Below are 25,491 nucleotides of genomic sequence, written 5' to 3'. Positions count from 1 at the left end.
GATTTAGCAGTATGCTTCTCTAATACTATATTTACCTGCATTAACATCACAATAACATTGAAACTGGTTAAATATCACAGTAAAAGACTGTAAGGTGAATATAATGTCATTTATTGTGAAATACTGTAACCTCCTGGAAATAATTTTGCAGTGTAGTTTAAGTGTGGGAGTGGCCTATTGGAATCCATTTTGTTTGAGGCCATGCAGCAAGGTGAGTGTGCTTGCTGATCCTGTAAGTCCAGTTAGCTCCTTTAACTTTAGCTTATATTGTAGTTATGCTATGTAGTGTGTGAAATAGAGTATGGTGAATGTGACAGGAAAGCTAGTATCAGCATTGCTTCTGCCTGGAGCTCGCATGTATGGAGCCTGGGTTTGGTTGAAGATGGCAGTGCTGTTTGGGCTGAGAAAGCCATGTGTAAGTAAGAAGGAAATCCAGGAAGAGGAAGGTTATTTAAGTGTGGGAGTGGCCTATTTGAATCCATTTTGTTTGAGACCATGCTGCAAAGTGAGTGTGTTTGCTGATCCTGTGAGTTCATTTATCTCCTTTAACTTTAGCTTACATTGTAGTTATGCTATGTAGCATGTGAAATAGAGTATGGTGAATGTGCTAGTAAAGGTAGTATCAGCATTGCTTCTGCCTGGAGCTCGCATAAACGGAGCCTGGGCTTGGTTGAAGTTGGCAGTGCTGTTTGGGCTGAGATCACTGTCCAGCCTCCTGGAGGTGTCATTGTTGTGAGGGCTCGTCCTGGGGAGGTAGACTGTACAGCCTAACCCGGCGGGGGAGTGTGATAGCCTAACAAGGCTTCCTTCCCTGGGTCTACCTCCTCTGTGGTAGTATAGGTAAGGTAAAGGAGGTTGTTCGGTTAGTGTGGGGAGCAGTGAGACCTGGCATTAGGGGAGTGTCTCTGGGACGCCAGAGATCACTGTCTAGCCTCCTGGAGGTGTCGTGGGACTAACTAGACGAAACACCGGTGAAAGGAGGTTCCCACCCGATGACCCCAAAGACATGTTAGTTATCACTGCTCACGGGTCTGTATAGTTAAGCCTTGCCATAATAGCTTATCGTAGGGCTTAGGAGGATTATTCACTGAGTGCTGATCCCTTTTTTTTTTTTTTTTTTAGAGCACAAACTTCTTGTGTTTATTTGAATTCAGAACTAGCCCAGCTAGTGACTGCTGTGAATAGGGCAGCTGACAACAAGGGAAAGACCATGTGACCGCTTGGAAAGACAGCTGACAGGAGGGAAAAGACCCCAGCGGTGCTGGCATGGGTTAGCAACCCATGGTAGCAGTGGTGAGGCCTAGCAGCCTTATTACAACCAAAATTAGCTACAGCCAACATAGGGAAAATACCCCAAGAGTCAGCGAGAGCAGGGGTGGAAGATGACTCACAGGTGGATTACACGGTAACAGACATTGGAAAGGACACGACTATGACTTGGACCGGTGACTCAGTGAAGGATAGGGGCACGGACCTATCCACCAGTGCTAGAATTAGCAGCACTCAGGGCAAGGTGAGCGCATCTGTAGAGGGCAAAAGTAGCATAGTTGAGAACAAGATGCTTCAGGTTTGTCCTTGCGGCTGGCAGAAAGTAACATCAGTGAAAGGCCTCAGAACTCATCAGGGAAAGAAGAAGTGTGTGTCAAAGAAAGGGCAGAGTAGCCGCATTGATCAGTACTTCCTAAGAAGTCAGTCGAGTCAGTCGGATGAAGTCCAGCGGCAGGTAGAAAACCACAGTTCGCAGGATATCAGTAACGCTGCCACTGAGGAGGAGGGGGTAGTAAGAGAGGATGCAGGTGACACTGAGGCCAGTATGCTAGCCAGAGAAAGAACTATGGAGCAAAAGGTTAGAGTTAGATGGCCTAGAGCAAATGACAGTAAAGAATGGGAGATAGTTAATAGAGACTTGTCAGTAATCTTGAGTAGGCTTAGAGGAAATGCAATACAAAGGTTAGAAAAGATGGGAGATATAATGTATTCATATGGTGTAGAGAGGTTTGGGGTGCATGAGAGAAAGAGGAGTGAGAGGGTACAGTCAGGTAAGTCTAGGCGGCAGAGAGAAATAGAGAAGTTAGTCAAGGAAAGGAGACAGTTAAGAAAGCAGTGGAAAAAGGCTACAGAAGAAGAAAGGGAGGGAATTAAGGTGTTGCAAGAGGAGTTGAGAAGCAGGCTAGCAGTTCTTAGAAGGGCGGAGCATCTCAGGAAAAAGAGGAGGAAGAAGGAATATGCTAGGACAGGTTTTTTCAGGGACCCTTTTAAGTTTGTTAAAGGATTGTTCAGCCAGGAAAAGGGAGGGCAGCTTAAAGCAGAAAGGTTAGAGGTTGAAGAATATTTGAGAAACACGTATTCAGATTTGGAGAAGAATAGGATAGTAGGTTTCCCACCTGATATCCCTCCATTAGGAGGGATAGAGCATGAGATGGATGTCAGGCCACCTAGGTGGAAGGAAGTTCAGGAGGTGGTCAGGCGTGCAAAGGCTTCTTCGGCCCCAGGGCCTAATGGAGTCCCCTACCGGGTTTATAAAAGTGCGCCTGATACCCTTAAATTTTTTTTGGAAACAGCTAAGAATAGTTTGGGAAAAACAAATTATACCAAGAGCATGGCGTAGGGCAGGGGGTGTCCTCATTCCTAAGGAGAAGGAGTCTGTGGACCTTAGCCAGTTCCGGATGATTTCTCTCTTGAATGTGGAGGGGAAGATTTTCTTTAGTGTAGTAGCGCAGAGACTAGCTAGCTACTTAGAAAGGAATAGCTTAATAGATACCATGGTGCAGAAGGCAGGAATACCAGGTTTTTCAGGGTGTTTAGAGCATACTAGCATGATCTGGCACCAGATTCAGGCAGCGAAGATTAACAAAAGGGACCTACATGTAATATTTTTAGATCTTGCAAATGCGTTTGGTTCAGTACCGCACAGCCTCATTTGGAGTGCGTTTGACTACTTCAGAGTGCCACAGGTAGTTGTTAACTTAGTGAAAGCATATTTTCAGGATATTAGGTTGTGTCTAAGTACAGCAGGTTTCACAACAGGTTGGCAGAGGCTAGAAATAGGCATCATGGCAGGGTGTACAATTTCTCCATTAGCATTTACTATGGCAATGGAAGTAATCATCAGGGCTTCTAAGTGGGTGGTAGGTGGGGAGAGACGGCAGAATGGGTTGCATCTTCCACCAGTTAGGGCTTACATGGATGACATGACACTGGTGACCACAACAATGCCATGTACAAAGAGGCTACTAGAGAAGGTAAATAAGAACCTCAAGTGGGCCAGCATGAAAATCAAGCCTAGTAAATCTAGAAGCATCTCGATATGTAGAGGGAAGTTAAGTGATAGGAAGTTTGTCATAGATGATGAGGACATCCCAACAATTAGGGAAAAGTCAGTAAAGAGCTTAGGTAGGTGCTACAATGTAGAGTTGAATGATGAGGAACAGGTGGTGAAATTTAGAAAAGATGTGGCTGAAGGATTGGATAGAATAGATAAATCAGAACTTCCAGGAAAGTTGAAGTTGTGGTGTTTGCAATTTGGGCTATATCCTAGGTTAATGTGGCCATTGTCAGTTTATGAAATTCCAATATCTGTTGTGGAGAGAATGGAAAGGTCGGTTAGCTCCTACATTAGGAAGTGGTTGGGCGCTCCTAGGTGCCTAAGTAGTGTTGCATTGTATGGAAAAGGGATACTTCAGCTGCCAGTATCTAGTTTAACAGAGGAATTTAAATGTACCAAGGTCAGGACAGAGCTCTTGTTATCTGGGAGTAAGGACGTGGTAGTTAGGAGTGTGGTTCCAAATCCAACCAAGGGGAGGAAGTGGAACCCAAGATTGGCAGTTCAGGAGGCAGAGGCAGCTCTTAGACATGCAGAGATTGTAGGTAATGTTCAGTTTGGCCGGGGAGGCCTGGGGCTTGGCTCAGGTAAACCGGTATGGAATACAGCAGGCCTCAAAGATAAAAGAAAGCTGGTTGTAGAACAGATACGCAGACAGGAAGAGATAGTAAGGGGTGCAAAGGTAGTGGCCCAGGCTAAACAGGGACAGTGGTTGAATAGGGAAAGTGTAGAGAAGAGGAAGCTTAGTTGGAGGGACCTGTGGAGTATGGAGGAGAATCGTATTAGATTCCTGGTAGGGGCTACATACGATGTGTTACCAACCCCCCAGAACCTAAAACTGTGGGTAAATGAGGACCCATCATGCCCATTGTGTTCACATACCGCAACTTTAAAACATATTTTGTCAGGCTGTAAAGTTAGCTTGTCACAAGGCCGATATACATGGCGACATAATCAGGTGTTGAAATGTTTAGCTGCAGGCATCGAAGGGAAACGAAGACAGGTGAATTCAGAAGGTGTTAAGGATAGGGGCTTAGTAATTCAGTTTGTCCGTGAGGGCGAGAAATACAGAAGGGATAAGTTAGTGAGGAGGCAAGGGTGTGGCCGCCTAGAAGGTGCTTGTGATTGGGAAATGCAAGTAGATTTAGGGGGAAAGCTTGTTGTTCCTCAGGAAATAGTCTGTACCAGGCAGAGGCCTGACTTAGTGTTGTGGTCAGTGAGTCAACAGATAGTTTATTTCATTGAGCTGACAGTTCCTTGGGAAGACTCAGTGGAAGAAGCCTATGAAAGAAAAAAGCTTAGATATGCAGACTTAGGAGCAGAAGCTGAGCAGCGAGGATGGAAGACTAGGATTTGTCCAGTGGAAGTGGGGTGTAGGGGATTCATAGCAAGATCAACTGTCTCACTCCTGGGGGAACTCGGAGTGCGGGGACAGAATTTGAGGAAGACAGTGAGGGAAATGTCAGATGAAGCAATTAAATGCAGCCAGTTTATCTATTACAGAAGAAATAATGTCAGCTGGGGGCCAGCAGGGGGAACTACTAAGCAGGGCACATAACTCCTTGAGATCAGGTGGAGAGATCCACTTCCTGTCAGGAGAAATCCAGGAAGAGGAAGCATTTAAGTGTGGGAGTGGCCTATTGGAATCCATTTTGTTTGAGGCCATGCAGCAAGGTGAGTGTGCTTGCTGATCCTGTAAGTCCAGTTAGCTCCTTTAACTTTAGCTTATATTGTAGTTATGCTATGTAGTGTGTGAAATAGAGTATGGTGAATGTGACAGGAAAGCTAGTATCAGCATTGCTTCTGCCTGGAGCTCGCATGTATGGAGCCTGGGTTTGGTTGAAGATGGCAGTGCTGTTTGGGCTGAGAAAGCCATGTGTAAGTAAGAAGGAAATCCAGGAAGAGGAAGGTTATTTAAGTGTGGGAGTGGCCTATTTGAATCCATTTTGTTTGAGACCATGCTGCAAAGTGAGTGTGTTTGCTGATCCTGTGAGTTCATTTATCTCCTTTAACTTTAGCTTACATTGTAGTTATGCTATGTAGCGTGTGAAATAGAGTATGGTGAATGTGCTAGTAAAGGTAGTATCAGCATTGCTTCTGCCTGGAGCTCGCATAAACGGAGCCTGGGCTTGGTTGAAGTTGGCAGTGCTGTTTGGGCTGAGATCACTGTCCAGCCTCCTGGAGGTGTCATTGTTGTGAGGGCTCGTCCTGGGGAGGTAGACTGTACAGCCTAACCCGGCGGGGGAGTGTGATAGCCTAACAAGGCTTCCTTCCCTGGGTCTACCTCCTCTGTGGTAGTATAGGTAAGGTAAAGGAGGTTGTTCGGTTAGTGTGGGGAGCAGTGAGACCTGGCATTAGGGGAGTGTCTCTGGGACGCCAGAGATCACTGTCTAGCCTCCTGGAGGTGTCGTGGGACTAACTAGACGAAACACCGGTGAAAGGAGGTTCCCACCCAATGACCCCAAAGACATGTTAGTTATCACTGCTCACGGGTCTGTATAGTTAAGCCTTGCCATAATAGCTTATCGTAGGGCTTAGGAGGATTATTCACTGAGTGCTGATCCCTTTTTTTTTTTTTTTAGAGCACAAACTTCTTGTGTTTATTTGAATTGACCACAGAGGAGGAGTTACTTTGTAACTGAGTACAAAGTGGTCGCATCATGATACATTACATTACATTTTAATCACGTGTGATTTTATGCTGTGTTCATTTAACATGTGAATTACAGCTGAAGCCACCTGGTATTTTGTAACTGTTCAGGTTTTGTGTTCAGCTGAATGTTTTCTTACTCGAATCAACAGTTTTTCAGACGCTCTTGGTTCAAATTAAGCTAATTATTTTCTTTCTTAATATGTCTGTTTTATGTACAAGTACATTTTCATGCATAAATGTTGACAGGTGAGGAGTAGTAAACAGATGAAATGGATTCCGCTGTCAAATTCTGTTTCTCAGTTGCTTTGTGTTTCCCCTTTATATAGCCTACACTGAAGAAAAATATAAACACGTTTGTTTTCACTCCCATTCTTCATCGGTTGAAATAAAAATTCTAAGACTTTTTTGTGCACACAACAGACCAGTTTCTCTAAAATTATGCACAAGTATGAGCGCTCACAACAGCAGATGTTTATTCATGTATTTATTAGACTGACAGATCTCAGAGAGTGTCAACAAATTTGCTAATATCCATGTTAAGCAGGATTTATACTTGTGCTGCAGACCCTATGCCATAGCCTATGCTGTTGTGAGCATTTATACATGTGCAGTGGTGTGTCTGTGTCACTCTGCAGTCACACCTCTAAAACACTAGGTGGTGGCGGGGTTCCTGTGAAGTGCTGTAAAGTTTAGTTGATTCAAAACGCACATTAAACACACATTAAACATGGCTTAATAGAGACAATTTCAAACACAGGTACACAAATCAGCTTCACTATAACTCGCAGCATTCACAGACAAACACTTGTCTTTATCTGGACACATTTTCCCCACAAATACAACATGCTAACGTTATTAGCACAAGCCTATGGCATTTTACATTGTATAAATTAGCCTAGCAATGTGCAGAGATTTCCTCTGCTCATATGAAGCCAGGATAAATCACACACACAAGACTTAAAATGCTATTTTAGTGGAGGCTTTATTGTCTTCACAATTTATTGTTTCTTATCTGTGAAATTAAAGTAAATCAAAGCTTTGTTTCCACTGAGGGAAATGGTTTCAGCTTACAGAAATGAGGGAACGTGCTGTTGGCATGCTGACTGCAGGAATGTCACCGGAGTTGTTTCCTGTGAACTGAGTACTCATGTTGCTGTTATAAGCCGTCTCCACTGTCCATCTATCCATTAACTGTAACCTCTTATCCTCTTAAGGGTTGCCCGGCTACACCCAGGTCATCATGCTATTACAGGACTTTCCACCAACATGGAAGCAGTTATATTTTGGACCGCTCAGAGCACTTCGACCTGAAGTTTGAACCGTGACGACATCAGCGGGCGTGTCATATTCTACAGACAGGATGGAGTCAAGTCAAGTGAGAAATCATCAGAAGAAAAGAGCGTGCAGCGGTGTCATTAATGGCTGGTCCCTGCTTGTTTTGGGTAAAAAAGCATTCTGTAATAACAGAACGAGAGTTTAAGGATTAATGTGATACACAATTTTGCTAATGAAATCTAGAAAAAGTTCAGTCAGGAAGACGATACTTTTCATGCTCAGGCTATAAGTTTCTTTCTCACTCTGCCATTCACTCCTCACACGCATGCTCACTCACTCAGAGGTTTTTCAATTGAGTCATCAGCTGATTGTCAATCAACCAATAGCACAGCGACACACCTTTTCCGTCAGCCTATCATCTTACTGCTCCTTAATTTAAATATGGCTCCTTCTCTGCTGTAGTTCTTTCTTGCTGCCATTGTGTGCGCGCGCCTTCCACCTCCCCATCATCACCCAGTCTTTATGGATTCATCAGCCTCACACGCCTCAGCTGTCATCAGCCACACCACCAGTGTCTGGACTCCATGGGGGGATTCATCCTGCTGCTGCTCAGATGTCACTCAAAATATCTCCCTCTGGTGTCCAAGCAAATTATCTGTTAATCTCTTCATTCATATTCTGTATCAAATATTATCTTGACTTCATTCAACTGTCTCTCCTGATCGATCTACTTCCATTGTGCACTTCTGTTAGTTACACATCCTTGATCACAGTGGCTCCACTCAAATTTGGTGGTAATGCAGGCTGGGTTCACTAGATAGCACCAAAGCTCAGAGAATCCTGAAGAGAACCAGAGCTCATTTGGTGTAATAGAGACAAACAACCAATCACGTTCACATTCACACCTGCAGGCAGTTTAAAGTCACCAATAACCTATTTTTTGGACTGTGGGAGGAGGAACCTACCCTGGAAATCCAGAGTTCTCGCGAGAGCACAATTTGAATTTGCTCAGCGAGTCACTCTGGCAATCAGTAATGATGCTCATTACCCATGCCGTTGGAGCCGAGCTGCACCAATCACCTCGGTGTATCTGATAGGCGGGCCAGAGGCGAGCTAAACAGATGACGACAGCGCTGCAAAGATGAAGTCAGTAAACATTGCAAGATGGCTACGGATGAACACCAGTTGTTTGAAACGGCTTTGGCCGCTACAATGAACGAGTTAGACTTGGTTTTTTCTCTAAAAGAGGAACAGAAGACGGCGCTCGAGTCTTTCCTTTGCAAGAAGGACATTTTTGCTGTTTTGCTGACCGGATACGGCAAGAGTCTAATCTACCAGTTAGCTCCGCTGGTAGCTAAGCGCTAAGTATTGTTCTGGTCGTAGTGTTATCCAATTGTGTGCAGTGATATTTTCAAATGCATGCTTGGTGCCGCCCCTTGAGTTGGGCCATTTTCATTACTCATAGCCAGATCTTTCTAGATTTGGGTCTGGATTTCCAGGCTAGGAGGAACCCAAAGAAAACATGCAACCTATACAGAGCAGGACCTGAGCTGACCAGCGGGTTTGAACCCTGAACTCTGTCTGTGAGGCAACAGTGCTAACCACATGCAGCCAAAGGGGATGACACGCAGTCATATTCCTACTGCTACCAAGGACTCAGTCACATGGGACACATGCACCAACAGTTGAGCTAGAGGTCGCCCCATCTCCAGTGTCCCTGTGAATTTGGCACTACACCCAACCATCCTCATGACTGCAGACCATGTATAACCACACCAGCAGCCACCTGAACAGCTGATGCAAAAACTGGTTTTCACAACCAAAGAATCTGTGCACAACCCATCAGAAACTGTCTCAGGGAAGCTCATCTGCACGCTTGTTATTCTTCTCACCATCAGTGTTGTCTGGCACTTTAGAGAGGTGTTCTCATCACAGATGTGTGACTGAGAAACGCATATCTGTAGCCTTAGTCATGTGAAATCCAAAGTGGGCATCCAGAGTGTCTAATAAATGTCTTGATTTCAAGATAAAACTTCACATTTGGCCTTTTATTGTGACCATCCCAGACACACCTGTGTGGTAACGATGCTGGTTAATCAGCATCTTGATATGCCACACCTGTCAGGTGGATGGATTATCTTGGAAAAGACAAAGAGCTCACTGAGAGATGTTTAACACATTTGTGCACAAAATTTATAAGACGGCACAAAACAGAAAATATTTTGTGTGTGTGTGCACACAAGAAAAGTCTTAGATAAAAAACCCCAAAAGCTTTTATATATTGTTCAGTGTACATTGACACAAGGCCGCTGCCAGTTGCAGTTCTGCAAACTACAACATAGACAAACAGTAATTAACGGCAAAGTCACGCACGTAAACGTGACGGCTCTGCTTCTCCTCTGCATGCTTGAAAAGCAGTGTTTAAGTTATGAAGTCCACCTGACATAAACAAGTCAATAAACACAATGTTAGTATTGTATTTATGAAAAAGGTCTTAAACAGTCTGTCAGTGTCAAAACAAAGTAATAAGAAAGATGTTTTCTAGTCGGCCACTATTCTGCAAATGATCTCAGTAGAAACAGCTCCACACACAAGATGAGTTATTATTAAATCTCTGTGTTTGGGAAGATCTGAATAAAGGAGTTTTCAGCTGTGGTAAAATATGAAGGATTTTATAGAGGTCTGAGGTCAACCCTTTGCTGATAAGCTGGTCTGAGCAGGAGGAAGAACAAGTTACATAATTCACTGAAACATGGAGGGAGCATCTGCGACCACAATCTGAAGGTGTTCAATGGATTTATTTTTAGTTTCTATTGAGTAGTTTAGGCTGTTGTCTATCCCCACAGCTCTCTCTGCACTGCTACATCGGATCATATTTGATCCACCTGTGGGGCAGATCACATGCCTTTCAGTAACGTTTTAACCCTGAAATGATGAAGAGATAACTGAAAGTTCAGTGCAGGGACTGAGCCCTGCTGGTGTGGGGCAGGTTTATAAAGCCGGACTCAAGCAGGACTCCACAGAGAAGATTAAAAAAAAAAACACAAAACATCCTACCAATCTTTAAAAACCTATTTCAAATGCTTTTTTGGCCGCATGTTATTTAATGTCTAGCTGATGTTTTGCCTGCTGAAACAGGCTGGTTGTGGCTGTTGTTGTTCTTTTTTGAGTTAGCCCCCAACTGCTATTAGCTGCTTTTTAAATCTCCCACTGTGGGTCACATGCATGAAAGTCACACCCATCCTAACCATGGTCCTGTCCTGCCACATGTCATTTATACAGATCTAGTTTCAGCATTGATTTGTGCCCCAAAAACTGGGTGTATTAAAACATTATCTTTTCTGAACCATGGCCCGCCCGCAGTTGGGTGGTGGGGTCAAAGGGTACAGATGATCCCAGGTTAAGGCCAATGGTGGGGGCCATGAACAGGTCTATGGTTGACACTTAATTTGGATCCAGTACAGCAATCAATTTACTGGATGAATGATGATATATGATAAATGAATTAAATTTTATAATTAAAACACATTTCAATGTGAAGAAGCAGCAGGTATGACAGGTCAAGCTGGTGGTGAGAAGTGAGGCAGAGTAATGTTAGCAAATAAAACCTGCTGTAACGGCTCAGTTTTAAAGCTACAGTGAGGTAAAGCTACAGATATTAAACTAGAGGACCTGAGGCGTCCAGTGGTGTGAACCATGTTAAGAGACCTTGTCAGAAAGGGGGCCAAATAACACTCTGAAGTTACTCAAAATTTTGGCGAAGGAAAAAGGAACATTGCCTTTTTTCAAATTATTTTTCTGCATGCTGAGGTCTCTAAACAGTCCTGCAATTGCATAAATTGGGTGTAACTGGGAAACTGAGAGCTGAAAGCCATGTAGTCTTTACACTATTTCAGTTCTGCACACAATCTGACCAATATTTGATTAAAGTAGTATTTTTGTAGTCATGATTTGGTCTTGTGATTTAATACTTCCCAAGTGCCCACTTTGGAAAATGTTGTCTACCTGTCTATATATCCTAAAAACTGGCCTGCCTAAACCCAACCACATGTTAAGCCACTGCGTTGTCGAAATGTATCCACTACATGATAATGTGCAAATATAACATATATTTGGTTTGCAGACATGTACAACACCACCATTATTTCTGGTGACTGGGCTGCACAAGCAGCCGTCTCCAGGGCTCAAAAATTAAACTAAAGGTGCTCTCAGCCCTAGAGTGGTCTCCTTTGGTCTGAATCAGGGACTCATGTTGTTCCAAAGTTGTATAATTGCCTAGAGTTGGTTCATGTTCTCACGGCAGCATTTACAAGAGGACCAGATCAAATGCCTTGTGTGAGAAAGCTGCTCTTGATTGGTCAGAATTTCCATGTGGGAAAAATCCAGGAAGTAAAGCAAACGTTGAAGAAGAGTACACTTGCAAGATAAATGTGACACTTTCTAATGTCACAATGGAGGGACAACTACGCAGGTTGATTTTAGCGCTGCTCATCGTGGACTATATTGCTGTCATTGTTCATTTTAGTCAAACCATACAGTTTGAAAACGAGGCGCGGCTCCAACTAGAAAACAATGTTTTGATGCATTGGATGTGCTGAATGTGCATATTAAGGCAGTACAGGAGGAGGTGCACATTAATAATCCTCCAGGACTGTAACATGCTCATGTTTAACCCAAACAATGTGTCATGTGACTGCAGTTGCTTCACATCCAGGTCAGAACACGTTCTCACCACAAACCAACCGCACCAGAGTTCCTTTGGAACTGGACTGAGACCACCTCTTCAAGAAGGTCTCGGTCCAGTTGTTTTGGTGCACATCTGAGTGTGATTGCTGTGTTCACACCTGCCCAAACGAACCGCACTGAGGGGGCAAATGAACTTGAGTTTGATTGAACTGAACCAAACGGGGCAGGTGTGAAAGCAGCCTGATGCTTAAGTGCCAAAAACTGCAATTCCTCTGACAGCCACTAGAGGCTGGCTCCAAGAGCAAGTCAATCTCCACAGAGCCCCAAATTAAAAAGTCCACCTTTATTTCATAGCAGAAATAAACATGTTTACAGTTTAGTACAAAAAACAGTTTTGGTCTCATGACCGTACAGGAGGTGGATTTTTATATAACTCACCTGTTACATTTTATGAAGGCTTAAAGTTACACATAGTTAAGAGCGATGCTGCTTTGAGTGACAGACTGCCTACGTCAATTCTTGTTACAGTCTACGGTTACAGTCGATACCCTGAATAATTACAGTCCTAAACTGAGTGTCAGTGCTTCTTATAAATGTCTCCACCCTTCAGCTCTCTGGCCTCCACACACAAACTGTCCACTGCACAGTTTAATATCAAACAACGTCCTGTTTCAGTCACCTGAGCTCATCCTCCGATTGTATTCCACATGTACATTATCTATCTAAATTCACACAGAGTAGTGCGTAGTTAGATCTGGTCTGTCTGTATCACACTCTGTTGTTAGCATCTCTAAGGTGACACCTGCAGTCACAGATAAAACAAAGGAGCCTCAGGTGAACCAGCAGATTTCAGTACTCACTGTCCTGGGCATCAGTGGACATTTGAAGCAGAATCAGAAGGAGAAAGCTGAAGAACGTCCTCACGGTGAAGTATGTCTGAATCCCGTCCATGTTTCCGTCTGTCCTGACAGAACTGAGCCTCCTCTGTCTCTGTCCTCGGCTTATCTGCTCGGCTTTATGACCGCAGTGGACTTTTCCCTGTCATAAAAACATAACACGCGTCTGTTTGCTGGGAAGTCATACAAAATCTCTTTTTGACAAATTGTGTTTTATTTGGTTGGTTTGACTCGTGGCACATCGAGGTTTAATGTTTACATGTACACAGAAGTAGAAAAAAATAATGGTAGCTTTAATTAAGTTGTCTTTTAATTAATGTCTTCATTTATAAATGTCCTCTGTAATCTCTGCCTTTATCAAGAGATTGTGCGTCCTAGTTTCCATTTATGGTTGACAACAATGATGAAACAAACATTACACATCAATACAGAAAAAACAGACATCACGGATGTATTAAAGGTAAGTTTGACTTCCATGGTTTTAACTATCCAAAATTCAGATATCCAAACAGCTGCTGTTACTCCTACTAGAACTGCTTTAACATAACCAAAATGTTGACTTGCTCCTCTCAAACTATGACGTGTGGTGACACTGTGACCTCTCAGCGATGGAAGAATTGTTCAGACCCTTCACTTAAAGGGATAGTGCACCCAAAAATGAAAATTCAGCCATTATCTAGTCACCCATATGTCGAGGGAGGCTCAGGTGAAGTTTCAGAGTCCTCACATCACTTGCAGAGATCCAAGGGGAGAGGAGGTAGCAACACAACTCCACCTAATGGAGGCTGACGGCGCCCCAGATTCAAACGTCCAAAAACACATAATTGAAACCACAAAATATCTCTATACTGCTCGTCCGTAGTGATCCAAGTGTCCTGAAGCCCCGACATAAAAAGTTGTTTGGAAAAACGTCATTTGAACTCTGTTTTTAGCCTCATTGTAGCCTGTGCAAGTGCACACACGCCAGTGCAGTGCACAGAGAGGCAGTTAGAGCTGTTACAAAAACTGTAAATCATTGTCTAATAATATAAATAAATTGATTCACAGCCTAAAGTCACTGCAGATGAAGACGTATTTTCAAGAACAACACAGTTGCAGTGATAGTGTTAACTGTAGCTGAACTATAGCCAGTGCTGCATGATGCCCAGCTTAGTGAGATGATTAATTGTAATTACCTCACATCATATAATCAATATTTGGAAAATTTAACAACAGTACTGCTCCTTAGATTTTACTTGTTGTCACCAGATGTTATTTACCTGCCAGGGTCTCCTGTTACAGAAGGACTGGTAAGATATTCTTGAGCACATCTCTTGCTTTCCGTCGGCCATCTTGGTTTAAGAGATTTGAGTTGCACTGACAACACCTGGCCAGTGGGTGGCAGTGTATGGGATGACACACTAGAGTCCACTTTAGTGACCTTAATGCAGCTACAGCATCAAAACCCAGAAAATGTCTTGAATAACTGTCCACTGCAGTGTACACTATATATGTCTGCGGTGTTTTGTGTATCCAAATGTGACAGATTGTGAAAACAAATCTCCCCATGGGACAATAAAGGCTATCTATCTATATGTGAAAGGGCTAGATAGGGTCATTCAAATTTCAGGTCAGCCACCATAGTTAGCTACCCTGGAAATCCAGTGTTCTCGCGAGAGCACAATTTGAATTTGCTCAGCGAGTCACTCTGGCAGTCAGTAATGATGCTCATTACCAATGCCGTTGGAGCCGAGCTGCACCAATCACATCAGTGTATCTGATATAGGCGGGCCAGAGGTGAGCTAAACAGATGACGACAGCGCTGCGACAACGAAGTCCAGAATCAGTCAGTAAACATTGCAAGATGGCTACAGATGAGCACCAGTTGTTTGAAACGGCTTTGGCCGCTACAATGAACGAGTTAGACTTGGCTTTTTCTCTAAAAGAGGAACAGAAGACGGCGCTCGAATCTTTCCTTTGCAAGAAGGACGTTTTGCTGTTTTGCCGACCGGATACGGCAAGAGTCTAATCTACCAGTTAGCTCCGCTGGTAGCTAAGCTCTGGATACGTCACCCTGTGTATTGTTCTGATTGGTCGTAGTGTTATCCAATTGCGTGCAGTGATATTTTCAAATGAATGCTTGGTGCCGCCCCTCGAGTTGGACCATTTGCATTACTCATGGCCAGACCCTAAATCTTTCTAGATTTGGGTCTGGATTTCCAGGCTAATAGTTAGCAGTCTCTCTGCAGCCAGAGCGCACAAATAACACAGATTTTTGTTTTGTTTTAAACTGCTTTATTCAAATTTTTTCCACTGCTTTAAATTGTTTGTTTTGGACAGGAGGAGACCTCTGTGGACAACTCAGCTCCTGGTAAAAACCTCCCATAGAACAGGCAACTCCTCCAGAAGTGTATCAGGATCTGAGGCCAGTTTTCACAGCGGCCAAACACTGGAACTTCTGAGTCCGTCACGTGATGCCCAAAACACTTTTCCCCATAGACTTACATTGGAAGAGAGATGTCTGTAAATCAGTAGATACATTTTTCTGAGAGTCAAAACCCCTGTGAAATGACTTGTTAAAATTTGATCCATATGGCCCAGTGATGCGGAAGCAGTGCTGATCATCTGGGTAATTTTATCAGTAGTGTAATGTTTAGACCTGTGTCATTCAGATTCTCTGAGTGCAGGCGAGGCTCCACCTGTGACGCTGCTGATGAAAGGCAGAGTTGGCTTCCTGAAGGCTTTGTAGTGTATTGTGCCTTTACCATCACTGGATGGCACAAAAATTGTCCACAAACAAGCACAACAGGTCTGAGTGAAGCAGGATGAAGTATAAGGAGCAGCAAACCCAGAATGTTATGACCTCATGAGGACGCGGGGTCTCAGGAGGCTAAAAGAGAATCTAAAGTGAGTCCAGCAGCCCTTCACTCAGCACTTCTAGATGTACGATGACCTGGATGCAGACACGTGCACAGAGACCTGAGGTGGTGCTCACGCTGCTCTAGACAAGTGCCCTTTGTGCAAGACATGTTTCTGCTTCTTTTAATACTTTTATATTTTAGTTTTTAAGGCATTAAAGTCGTGCCCTCAACTTCCCTTGAGCGTCATCCACATCTCCCTGACCTGCCTTCATCAACAGCCAGGTATCGACAGTGTTCACCCTAAACACCAGCATTGTTTGTCACTGATATGGAATTAAACCACTATTAAAATATCTCATACAGCCAGACTAATTTAGCAATAATCCACTGTTAAGCTTAACAACCAGTGAGATAGCCTGGTGTGAAAGCAGGCGCTGAATTGCTTTTCCACTTCCATGTGTCTTTTTAAGCTAAAACTCATTTTGAAATAATGTTTACGTGTCCTACACCTGATCTCTGATAATCAATTTGAACAAAAATGACATGCAGTTTGGGGCTGTGCTGTGTAGAGGGCGCAGAGGAGGAGAGGAGGAGTGAAGGGCTGCTTGTTGCTGTTCTCTGGGATCCTTAAACAATATTTACAGTTCATTTAGAAGATGATTATAACAATTAGTGTGTGACTATTTCAAAAAGAAAGGAGGGGAAGAGAATACGCTGAGAATGGGAGAGGAGTCAGAACAGAACATCGGCCTACATTTTAGTTTGTAGGTTACACTGGTTGGTTTATTATTCTGTTTAATCAGAGAACAGCATTTATCAGTTTTGTGATTGTGACGCATTATTTTATAGACCAATAAAGTGTGCACAATATGCTATTGTTTTCTTTGTTGCTGCCTGTTATCATTTTTTTCTTTTTGCACCAGCGGTTCAGCATGAAAAAATAAAAAACCAGAACCAGTTAGATTTGTTTGTATCATTTAAGATATCAACGTCAGTAACTGTAATTTAACAGGCCTTATTATTTCAGAGTAAAAGTGAAATGCTCCACACAGTCACCAAACACACGTAAAGCACTTCCTAAAACGTATTGTAATAACAAAGACATCTGTTTCCATATTAATTGCAGCTGCATATACAGAGCTTCATTCAGAACATCAACAACAGCTTTAATCTCTCTTCTTCTTTGTCTTCTACAGGTCGGTCGGCCAGTTGTTGTAGACGGACGGACACATGTACTGTTTCAGCAGCAGGTTCACCCTCTCCGTGTCTCCTCCCACACCGCTGCGGACAAAACACAGCAACAGTTAAACACTGCTGAAGAGGAAGAGGAAGAGGAAGAAGGTATTTCTATTATGTGTTTCTTATTTTTTATCTTAATCTTGTTGCCATGTGGTTAGATCAGCAAACTTTCATTTGGAAGCTGACCACTGGAAAAATGTTTAATATCAGTTCTGAAAAAGTGTTGTGAGCTCTCACAGACTGCACCTACACAGAAACAGCCCAGTCACAAGAAGACAGTGCTGACATTATACGTTTCTGCAAACAACGAACATGTTACATTTGTACGTTTCATATGTGTCATATCAAAGTTTCTAAAGTGACGTGTTGTATGAGCTGACTTTGTCATCAGGAAGTGGAGGTGATGGTGGGTGGCTTGTCACGTAGGCGAAACGCCTGCCAAGCTGCACACGATTAATCAACACCAACAAACAACAAAACCAGTTGTTTTTAGTGAGTCATTGCTGCAGTTGCAGCGGCTTCTTAGTCAGAAAACTTGTTTTAATTATTTACTTTTGGTGATCCAGTGCTGTTCTACCAGCGGGGTAAGTGCCATGAAAAGCAACTGTTTTTTACCTGGACATCGACGACTTCTCCAGCCATGACTGTGACACCAAAAGTGGGTTTTTTAAAGCCCACACAAGATCTTTTCTGAACCATAATTAAGAGTTTTTGGTGCCTAAACATAACCACATATTAACCACAGAGCCTAAATGCAGTCACTTTTAAGATAACAGTATTAGAATTGTTGCATCGTATGTTTAATTGCCCCTTCTTTACACTCTCACCAGTAGGGGTAGTTTTTGGATTTGGGAGGATGAATTGCAGCCAGACGAGTGGAGAGAGGAGCCACACAGTTTTTTTTTTACCTCTTTTCTCTTTTGTCTCCTCTCCCTTCTTTATTTCTCCTTTTTGAATAATTTTGGTTTTGGTACTGGACACTTGTTTCTGTACAGTTTTTTGTGTATTGAAGGAAACTGTTAAACTTTATCATGTGGTCCGGTGGATTTTTTTTTTGGTGTTAATCATGACAAAGGGGATGATAAGAGCGTTGAGGCTTCACTGATGGGAAAACTACATAAATAAAAATCCAAAGTTTCAACTTATCCACTACTTAATAATGTACAGATGTAACGTATCTGTGTGATTTGCCAACGTTTATTCTGGCGACTACGTTAAGAGAGAACCAGACCTTTATTTGAAACTTATATTCTCAGACATTTCTCCTGTTTTATAAATACATTTCATCACATCTTAGTAAGAAGCCTCCCTGTTTTCTGATCTGCTCCTGTTGTATTTGCTGTTGATGCAACTCAACACTTCCTCCACGTTTATTTTACGTCTTTATAGTTTAATGTACATTTTCACTGCATTCAGTCATGTCATGTCACCACTCTGCACTCACTCACTTTCTGTGCTGAACACTGACTATTTGAAATCAACTCTACTTGGCAGTTTTATCAGTCGTCTAACTTCAGCAGAGCAGCTCGAGGGCAGATTGTTGTTCTAAGGTATTACTGTTGTTTTAATGTGTCTGATGTGTCTGAGGTGTCACACCTCTTCCTGACGCCCTGCATGCGGTGCAGGAAGGCGCAGATGGAGCTGTGTTTGGCTTTAGATCTCAGGAACTCTGCGTATCTGTTGGAGAACTCAATGTCTCCCAGCTGCCTCCTGCGGTCCAGTCCTGCAGACAGCAGCTGCCTGAAACACAATCACATCAATAACCAAATCATTTTTGATGCACTTTCACACTTTGGATGGTTTTGTGGTTTTGACTTAACGTGTTTATGTTCGTTTTTTTTTTTTAATTATCACTACAGGACAATAAACGTCCCCTACTAGACTTGAACAAACCATGAACAGAATATTACATGAAATAAAGAGCTGCAACAATATGATCAGAATATTCTGTATGTAGCACTGAAAGATGGAGTAGATATACATTTATTCTTTGTAAGGCCTAGTCCACACGTACAGGGTTTTTCTTCACTTCCATTTTATAATTTATTTTTTAATCATCACCTGCTGCCTGAATTTATGGTTTCCTTTACATAAAAAAGATATTTCTGCCATATATTAGTGCATAAAGTCACCAGAGTGCAGGAAATGAAGTGTTTGGGGACCCCCAGTCCTCCACTTAATTAATATGTGTTGAAATGGAACCCATGTCCTTTCATTTCAGACATTGTTATCAATTAAAAATATCAGTTCTAGCTGCTTTAAATGACAATTTAAAGCTTGAGTGTGCAGCATGTGTTGCCGTCAGAGCTACAGACTTCACAGGGAAATACAGATTAATTTTATCCACTAAAAGGTTTCAATGTTTTGTCGGTAATCTCACCCGAGTCTGGCCTCGAGCAGAGCGTCTGCAGAGCTCAGCCCTGACAGAGACCACGGTGCGTTCAGGTGCCTGATCTGAGGCAGGAAACTCTCCACCTCATCTTCATCCCTGAGGTCACATGACAGGAAGACGCAACAATCAAAACAAACACAAAGAACAACATCAGAACACGAACAGACTCTGCTTTCCCCAAAAGAGAATAAGAAGGATTTCTCTGTAGTTGAGAACACACAGAGGAAAACATCTTTCCTCATGTTTTTAATCCAGCTGTTGGTGTTTAAACTCAGATCACTCTGTTGTCATGATCATGTGTTGTCATGATCATGTGTTGTCGTGTTTAGAAGAGTCAGGGAGGGATGTTTGACTGGTTTGTAGTTTTCCAGCAGCGTCTGTGAGAACTGTTTGTACCTGACAGGAAGTGATGTGGCGAGGTGGAGGAGGGCCAGCAGCAGAAACACTTGAGTCACACTGATGGATGGCATCATGAGGATGATGAAGATGAGGATGATGATTGCCTGAGGAGACAAATTGATTTTTGAAAACCTCCAACAGACAAATGTGTCCTTTAATGTCCGATTGTTCTGGGTCTGTTTAATCTTAATGCTGCAGCTTAAAATCAGATTCTTTAGATGACAGTTTGCAACAGAGGCTTAAAGTTACAAATAATAAAGGGGATGGAGGCTTTGAGTGACGGACTGTCTGCAGGGTGTCACCACAGTCTGTGAGCCAGCTCCACCCTCTCGACCGATGGTGACAGCTAAGACAGGAGTGGACAAACCAGTGGGTGACATTATGGTGGCTACACCTGTCATTTTTATGCAGCCTATTCTTTCTTTCTTTATTTATTTGGATCTTCATTCGCATCAGCAGAAGCATTAGCTACTCCTCCTGGGGTTGACAAGTTCTGACTATTGAGTGTCGGCGAAGCAGCTACAATCAATGCACCTCTGCCATGTTTATGTCATATCCAAGTTTCTGACTGATCACTGCAACATGCAAGTCATAATTACAATCGCAGAATTCTGATATATTAGACTTGGCATTCAAAGTGAACAATTATAGATGCTTCACATCAGCCAAAAAACATTCATGGTTAAAATACTTCCATGAAAACAAGATGACAACGAGCTAAAAAAAGATTGTGATATTAACGACTAAGACAAAATCTGTGTTTCATTTTCGTTGATGAGACAAAAATGTTCGAGATGGACTATCAGACATTAAAAACTAAGAACAGACGTGCTTGTGATTATCTTCAAATGCTGCATGAGCGACAGGCTGTTAAACTCCAGTAAATAGTCTGCACCAAAAGTTTCAGTAGCCAGCAAAACAGTCAGAGCGTAGCAGCGTCAGTCGTTGGTGCGAGTTGTGAGCTGTAATTCAGCAGTAAATAATGAGCCGTGCGTGTCTGACTGTGGATGGTGGAGCTGCTGAATGGATTTGTAGCGGTGGCTGTTAGCAGCTAGCTCCACTTGTTAGCTGCTGGACGGCAGCGGAGTGGGAACTGCCCATTGGTCCGACAGCCCATTGGTCCGACCATATTAAACCCATTGTTCCGAGGTCCGTTCTGAAATCATCATGATGCCCTGTGGTTAAGGTCTGGTTAGGTTTAGGCACAAAAACCACTTGGTTAGGGTCAGGAAAAGCTCATGGTGTGGGTTAAAATGAAAAAGAAAGTGACAAACACATAAGCCGTGAGCCTGCTTCGCCTCAAGCCTTTCCCAGCTGACCCAGAGCCGGTCGCGTCGCACCATCAAGGTAGAAATACGCCCGCCGGGAGCCGTTCAGTACCGCCAACTGTCGGACTAATGGGATGTTGGACCAATGACATGGACCCAGCGGAGCAACCGGCCGCCAGACTTCACACCTGATCCCTGCAGGACTCCCTCAGGAAGGTTTGTGGGTTGATGGTGTTTGACAGGCAGGTAGGAGGCTCAGTTATCTGTGAGTGTAGCTGTGCTGTAAGTAAACAGTCTGAACTCAGATCAGTTTCTCTGACAGAGATGAAAGTTTAGTTTGAATCACCAACTCTGTGAGAGGACACCAGTTTAAACCTCCAGACTAACATGTTGCACATGAAGAAACAAGTTATGTTTCTGCTTCTTAACAGTCACATGGATAAGTCAGAGTTTACAATGAACCTGGGGACAAATCCTAGTTGGCTCACATTAGTTATTTGTTGAGAGCATAAATAGAGAGATGTTGAGCTTTTCAAATGATGATCAGTAAGTGTGTGCTCGTAAATCAGCCCTTAAACCTGTCACACACTGCTGGAGGCATGACACACACATTGTTTTATATAACCTGTCACCTTGAGTCTAGTTTCTGAGACATGAATAAGATTTACAAAAAAAAGAAAGAAAAATACTGACTAAAATGTCATGACTTTTCGTTGACTAAAACTATGAAGGAAAAAAAGACTAAAATGTGACAAACTAATAAACATTTTAATCTCGACTAAGACTAAATCTAAAATAGCTGTCAAAACGTAATTAGTTTGTATGTAATTAAACCTGAATTTCAAAGCTCATATTCAGCTCAAACTACAGAGTGTACTTTTGCATTTTTGCATATTCGAAGCAAATTTATGTCTCCTGGGAGAGTGAAGGCGTGACTCATCCTGCTCCCTCTGATTGGCTAGTACTTGTTGCCTTCCTTCCTTGGGTTGGTTAGATTTAGGCAAGATTAGTGAGACTGGTTAGCAACAGGATGTCAGAGTGAGTCAATCTGAGGCTGAGCGGCAGGTCATGTCTTTGCTATTCTAGGAATCTGAATTTAAAAAACAAATCCTCACTTCTATTTCCAAACCTCACCAACACAATCAGAACATTTCTAACATTAATAAACATAGTTTCAAAGTCAATCTGAAAGTTTATAAAAATAAAATGCACAAACACACCGACAGACAAACTGCATCACAGGTGAATGAATTAAAAAACTAGAAGACTGAAATGAAACCTTCATGTTGGTCCAGTTTCAAACACGTCTAAAGGTTTGTTTCTGAGAGGAGGTGACGGCTGTAACTACTAAAAGGTGGTGAAAACGGCATTAAAATGACCAAACTGCGTCTGTGGTGGACGAACGAGGAGACTCACCTGGACAGCTGCTGCTCAGAGACCAGATCAGACCAGATCAGACCTGCTGACTGAGCGTCTGGGTCCGAGCTGCCTCCTTTTGTTCCCCCTCTGCTATCGACCCTCTGACAGATTCCCTCTGATTTTATTGCTCTGGTTATTTATCGAGTCAACACGGCGAGTTAGGAACCAGATTTCCAGTTTGTTTGCTTCCTGAAATCTTAATGAAATTATTGGATGTGACTTCCTTAATGAGCTCTAATCACCTGTGAGAGCTGCCTGCTGTTTGTTCACATCAAATCATCCTCACATCGATGCAGAGTATCGATCCACACACACGTCTCCATCTCTTTATTGCTGCCATCTTCTGTTTACTCTGCTCACGAGAAAATAATCCCTGACATAATTCAATCACGTCAAACATGAGTCACAGGAGACACTTCTCAATAACCTGTAGTTTTACTTTTGATACTTTAAGTATATTTTACTGAAAATAGTGTTGTGCCTGTAGTTAAGTAGGATTTTAAGTGCAGGACTTTTAATCTTAGTGGAGTATTTTTACAGTGTTGTGTTGGTACTTTTACTTACCTAAAGGATCTGAGTACTTCTTCCACTACGGTTAAGATCATTTATAAAAACAATAAGATCAAATGCTCTCTGACTCGAGCCCGAAAATACAAATAGTCACCTGTACTTCTGATGACCTGGGTGAACACACATGAAGGCGGTGCCCATGTCTCACGGTCTTGTGCAAGTGCTAACACGTGAGCGCGGTGCACAGAGAGGCAGTCAGAGCTACAGGCTACAATGAGGCTAAAAACAGAGTTCAAATGAGGTTTTTCCAAACAACTTTTTATGTCGGGGCTTCAGGACACTTGGATCACTATGGACGAGCAGTATGGAGATATTTTGTGGTTTCAATTATGTGTTTTTGGACGTTTGAATTTGGGGCGCCATCAGCCTCCATTAGGTGGAGTTGTGTTGCTACCTCCTCTCCCCTTGGATCTCCGCAAGTGATGTGAGGACTCTTAACTTCACCTGAGCCTCCCTCGGCATATGGGTGAGTAGATAATGGCTGAATTTTCATTTTTGGGCGCACTATCCCTTTAAGTCACATGACCCGTGTGCATCATGCCACCCACTGGCCAGGTGTTTTCAGTGCAACACAAATCTTTCAACACCAAGATGGCCGATGGAAAGCAAGAGATGTTTTGCAGCTCAAGAATATCTTGCCAATCCTTCTGTAATAAGAGACCCTGGCAGGTAAATAACATCTGGTAACATCAAGTGGAGTGAAGAGGAAGGAGTATGGCAAGCCGTTTTAACATTTAATCGCTAGACTGGATATTCATTAGTGATATCTGCAACATAATTTTGCCTAGTCAAAACTCTTATTCGGGATATCTGTAATTAGATTTTGACTAGTCAAAAATCTTATTCAAGATATCTGTAATTAGATTTTGACTAGTCAAAAATCTTATTCAAGATATCTGTAATTAGATTTTGACTAGTCAAAACTCTAATTACAGATATCTGTAATTCAGTTTTGACTAGTAAGATTCAAACTATTTTTGCCATTCATGTGTATGGGGTTTGTCATTATAGATATCTGCAATTGTTATTGTTGATATCTGTAATTCCAGTTTGAGATATCTACAATTTAATTTTGACTAGTCATAATTCAAGTTCAAGATATCTTTAATTATCATCAATTGAAGATATCTACATGGTCCTTTCTAGATATCTTGAATTGAGTTTCAGATAGTCAAAATGACGTTGTAGATATCTCAAACTGGAATTATAGATAGTCATAATGTAATTGTAGATATTTATAATGACAAACCCCATACACATGAATGGCAAAAATAGTTTGAATCTTACTAGTCAAAACTGAATTACAGATATCTGTAACTGTAGTTTTGACTAGTCAGAATGACGTTATAGATATCTTCGATTAAAATTCATACTAGTCAAAATGACGTTGTTGATATCTATAATGGTAATTCCGGATAGTCAAACTTAGCGATTAAATGTTAAAACGGCTTGCCATAGAAGGAGGTGGGCGCAGGGAGAGGAGGGAGGAGTAGAAAGACAGAGGGGAGAGGCTGAGGAGTCAGGAGCAAAGTTCAACGCTTTTGCACAGGCACTGAACAGTATTAGAACGTGTTAAAATATGTAAACATGCTAGTTTAACAGCATTAAAAATATATTTTTATAGTTTCACATGATCTACATCAATCTTGAAATTGGTTTATATTTTATTAACTGGAAACTTAAAGGCTGTCCAACCGAGTGGACATGTGAAAAACTCCTCGAGAAATGCATGTTTAAAAAATGAACTTTAATTTTTGTCATGTCTAAAGAGGAATAAAACAATTAAGAAAAAAAACTTGTACCATAACAATTACATATTATCATTATTACATATTGTCATTACCTTCTGTCCTGTATCTCTCTCTCTCTCTCTCTCTCTCTCTCTCTCTCTCTCTCTCTGTCTCATTGTGTCATACGGATTACTGCTAATTTATTATGCTGATCTGTTCTGTACGACATCTATTGCACGTCTGTCCGTCCTGGAAGAGGGATCCCTCCTCAGTTGCTCTTCCTGAGGTTTCTACCGTTTTTTTCCCTGTTAAAGGTTTTTTGGGGAGTTTTTCCTCATCAGCTGTGAGGGTCCAAAGTACAGAGGGATGTCATATGCTGTAAAGCCCTGTGAGGCAAATTGTGATTTGTGATATTGGGCTTTATAAATAAAATTGATTGAAAATTGATTGATTGATATTATATAGCATAAAGGATTAAAATATAAAACTGAACTAAAAGTAAAACTAGCTTTACTCTTTAAAGCCAGACTCCAGTTCTGAGGTTTTTTAGTGATGCATTTGTTTGTGAGGTAATGATCACATGACTGGATACATGAGACTTGGATTAAACCACTCGAGATGTGTGAGAGTTTCTAAACAGATGTTTTGATACACTTGTGCCGTTTTTAAATGTGGACCTCAATCAATAAATCAGTTCGGTGCATTTTCTTCAACGTAACACGTCATGATTAACTGATGTACAAAGGGTCATGCAGTGGGTGAGGAAATACTTTGAATAATAAAACCATAAACCGTGAACATG

General features: G+C 42.2%; 2 protein-coding genes across 3 annotated transcripts in view; both read right to left on the bottom strand.

Moving 5' to 3' along the window:
* The window catches only part of cdhr5b (cadherin-related family member 5b), a 42,202-nt gene extending 29,248 nt beyond the window's left edge, over nucleotides 1-12,954 (bottom strand). For both annotated transcript variants that reach the window (XM_033634595.2, XM_078167620.1), the window contains exon 1: nucleotides 12,797-12,954. In XM_033634595.2, coding sequence (XP_033490486.2) covers nucleotides 12,797-12,887 — 91 coding nt within the window. In that variant the 5' untranslated portion in view covers nucleotides 12,888-12,954. The remainder of the gene's footprint in view (nucleotides 1-12,796) is intronic.
* A 3,346-nt stretch (nucleotides 12,955-16,300) lies between these two features.
* LOC144463584 (uncharacterized) lies at nucleotides 16,301-22,506 on the bottom strand. The gene is made up of 5 exons (XM_078168350.1): nucleotides 22,387-22,506; nucleotides 19,700-19,806; nucleotides 19,292-19,399; nucleotides 18,508-18,651; nucleotides 16,301-16,953 (listed from the first exon to the last, which is right to left on the bottom strand). The coding sequence occupies exons 2-5, from the start codon at nucleotides 19,774-19,776 to the stop codon at nucleotides 16,863-16,865; spliced, it is 420 nt and encodes a 139-aa protein (XP_078024476.1). The 5' UTR covers nucleotides 19,777-19,806; nucleotides 22,387-22,506; the 3' UTR covers nucleotides 16,301-16,862.
* Between the last annotated feature and the right edge of the window lie 2,985 nt (nucleotides 22,507-25,491).

The sequence above is a fragment of the Epinephelus lanceolatus genome, chromosome 5 (assembly GCF_041903045.1).
Source record: "Epinephelus lanceolatus isolate andai-2023 chromosome 5, ASM4190304v1, whole genome shotgun sequence".
Taxonomy (NCBI): Eukaryota; Metazoa; Chordata; class Actinopteri; order Perciformes; family Serranidae; genus Epinephelus; species Epinephelus lanceolatus.
This window is presented reverse-complemented; position numbering and strand designations above follow the sequence as displayed.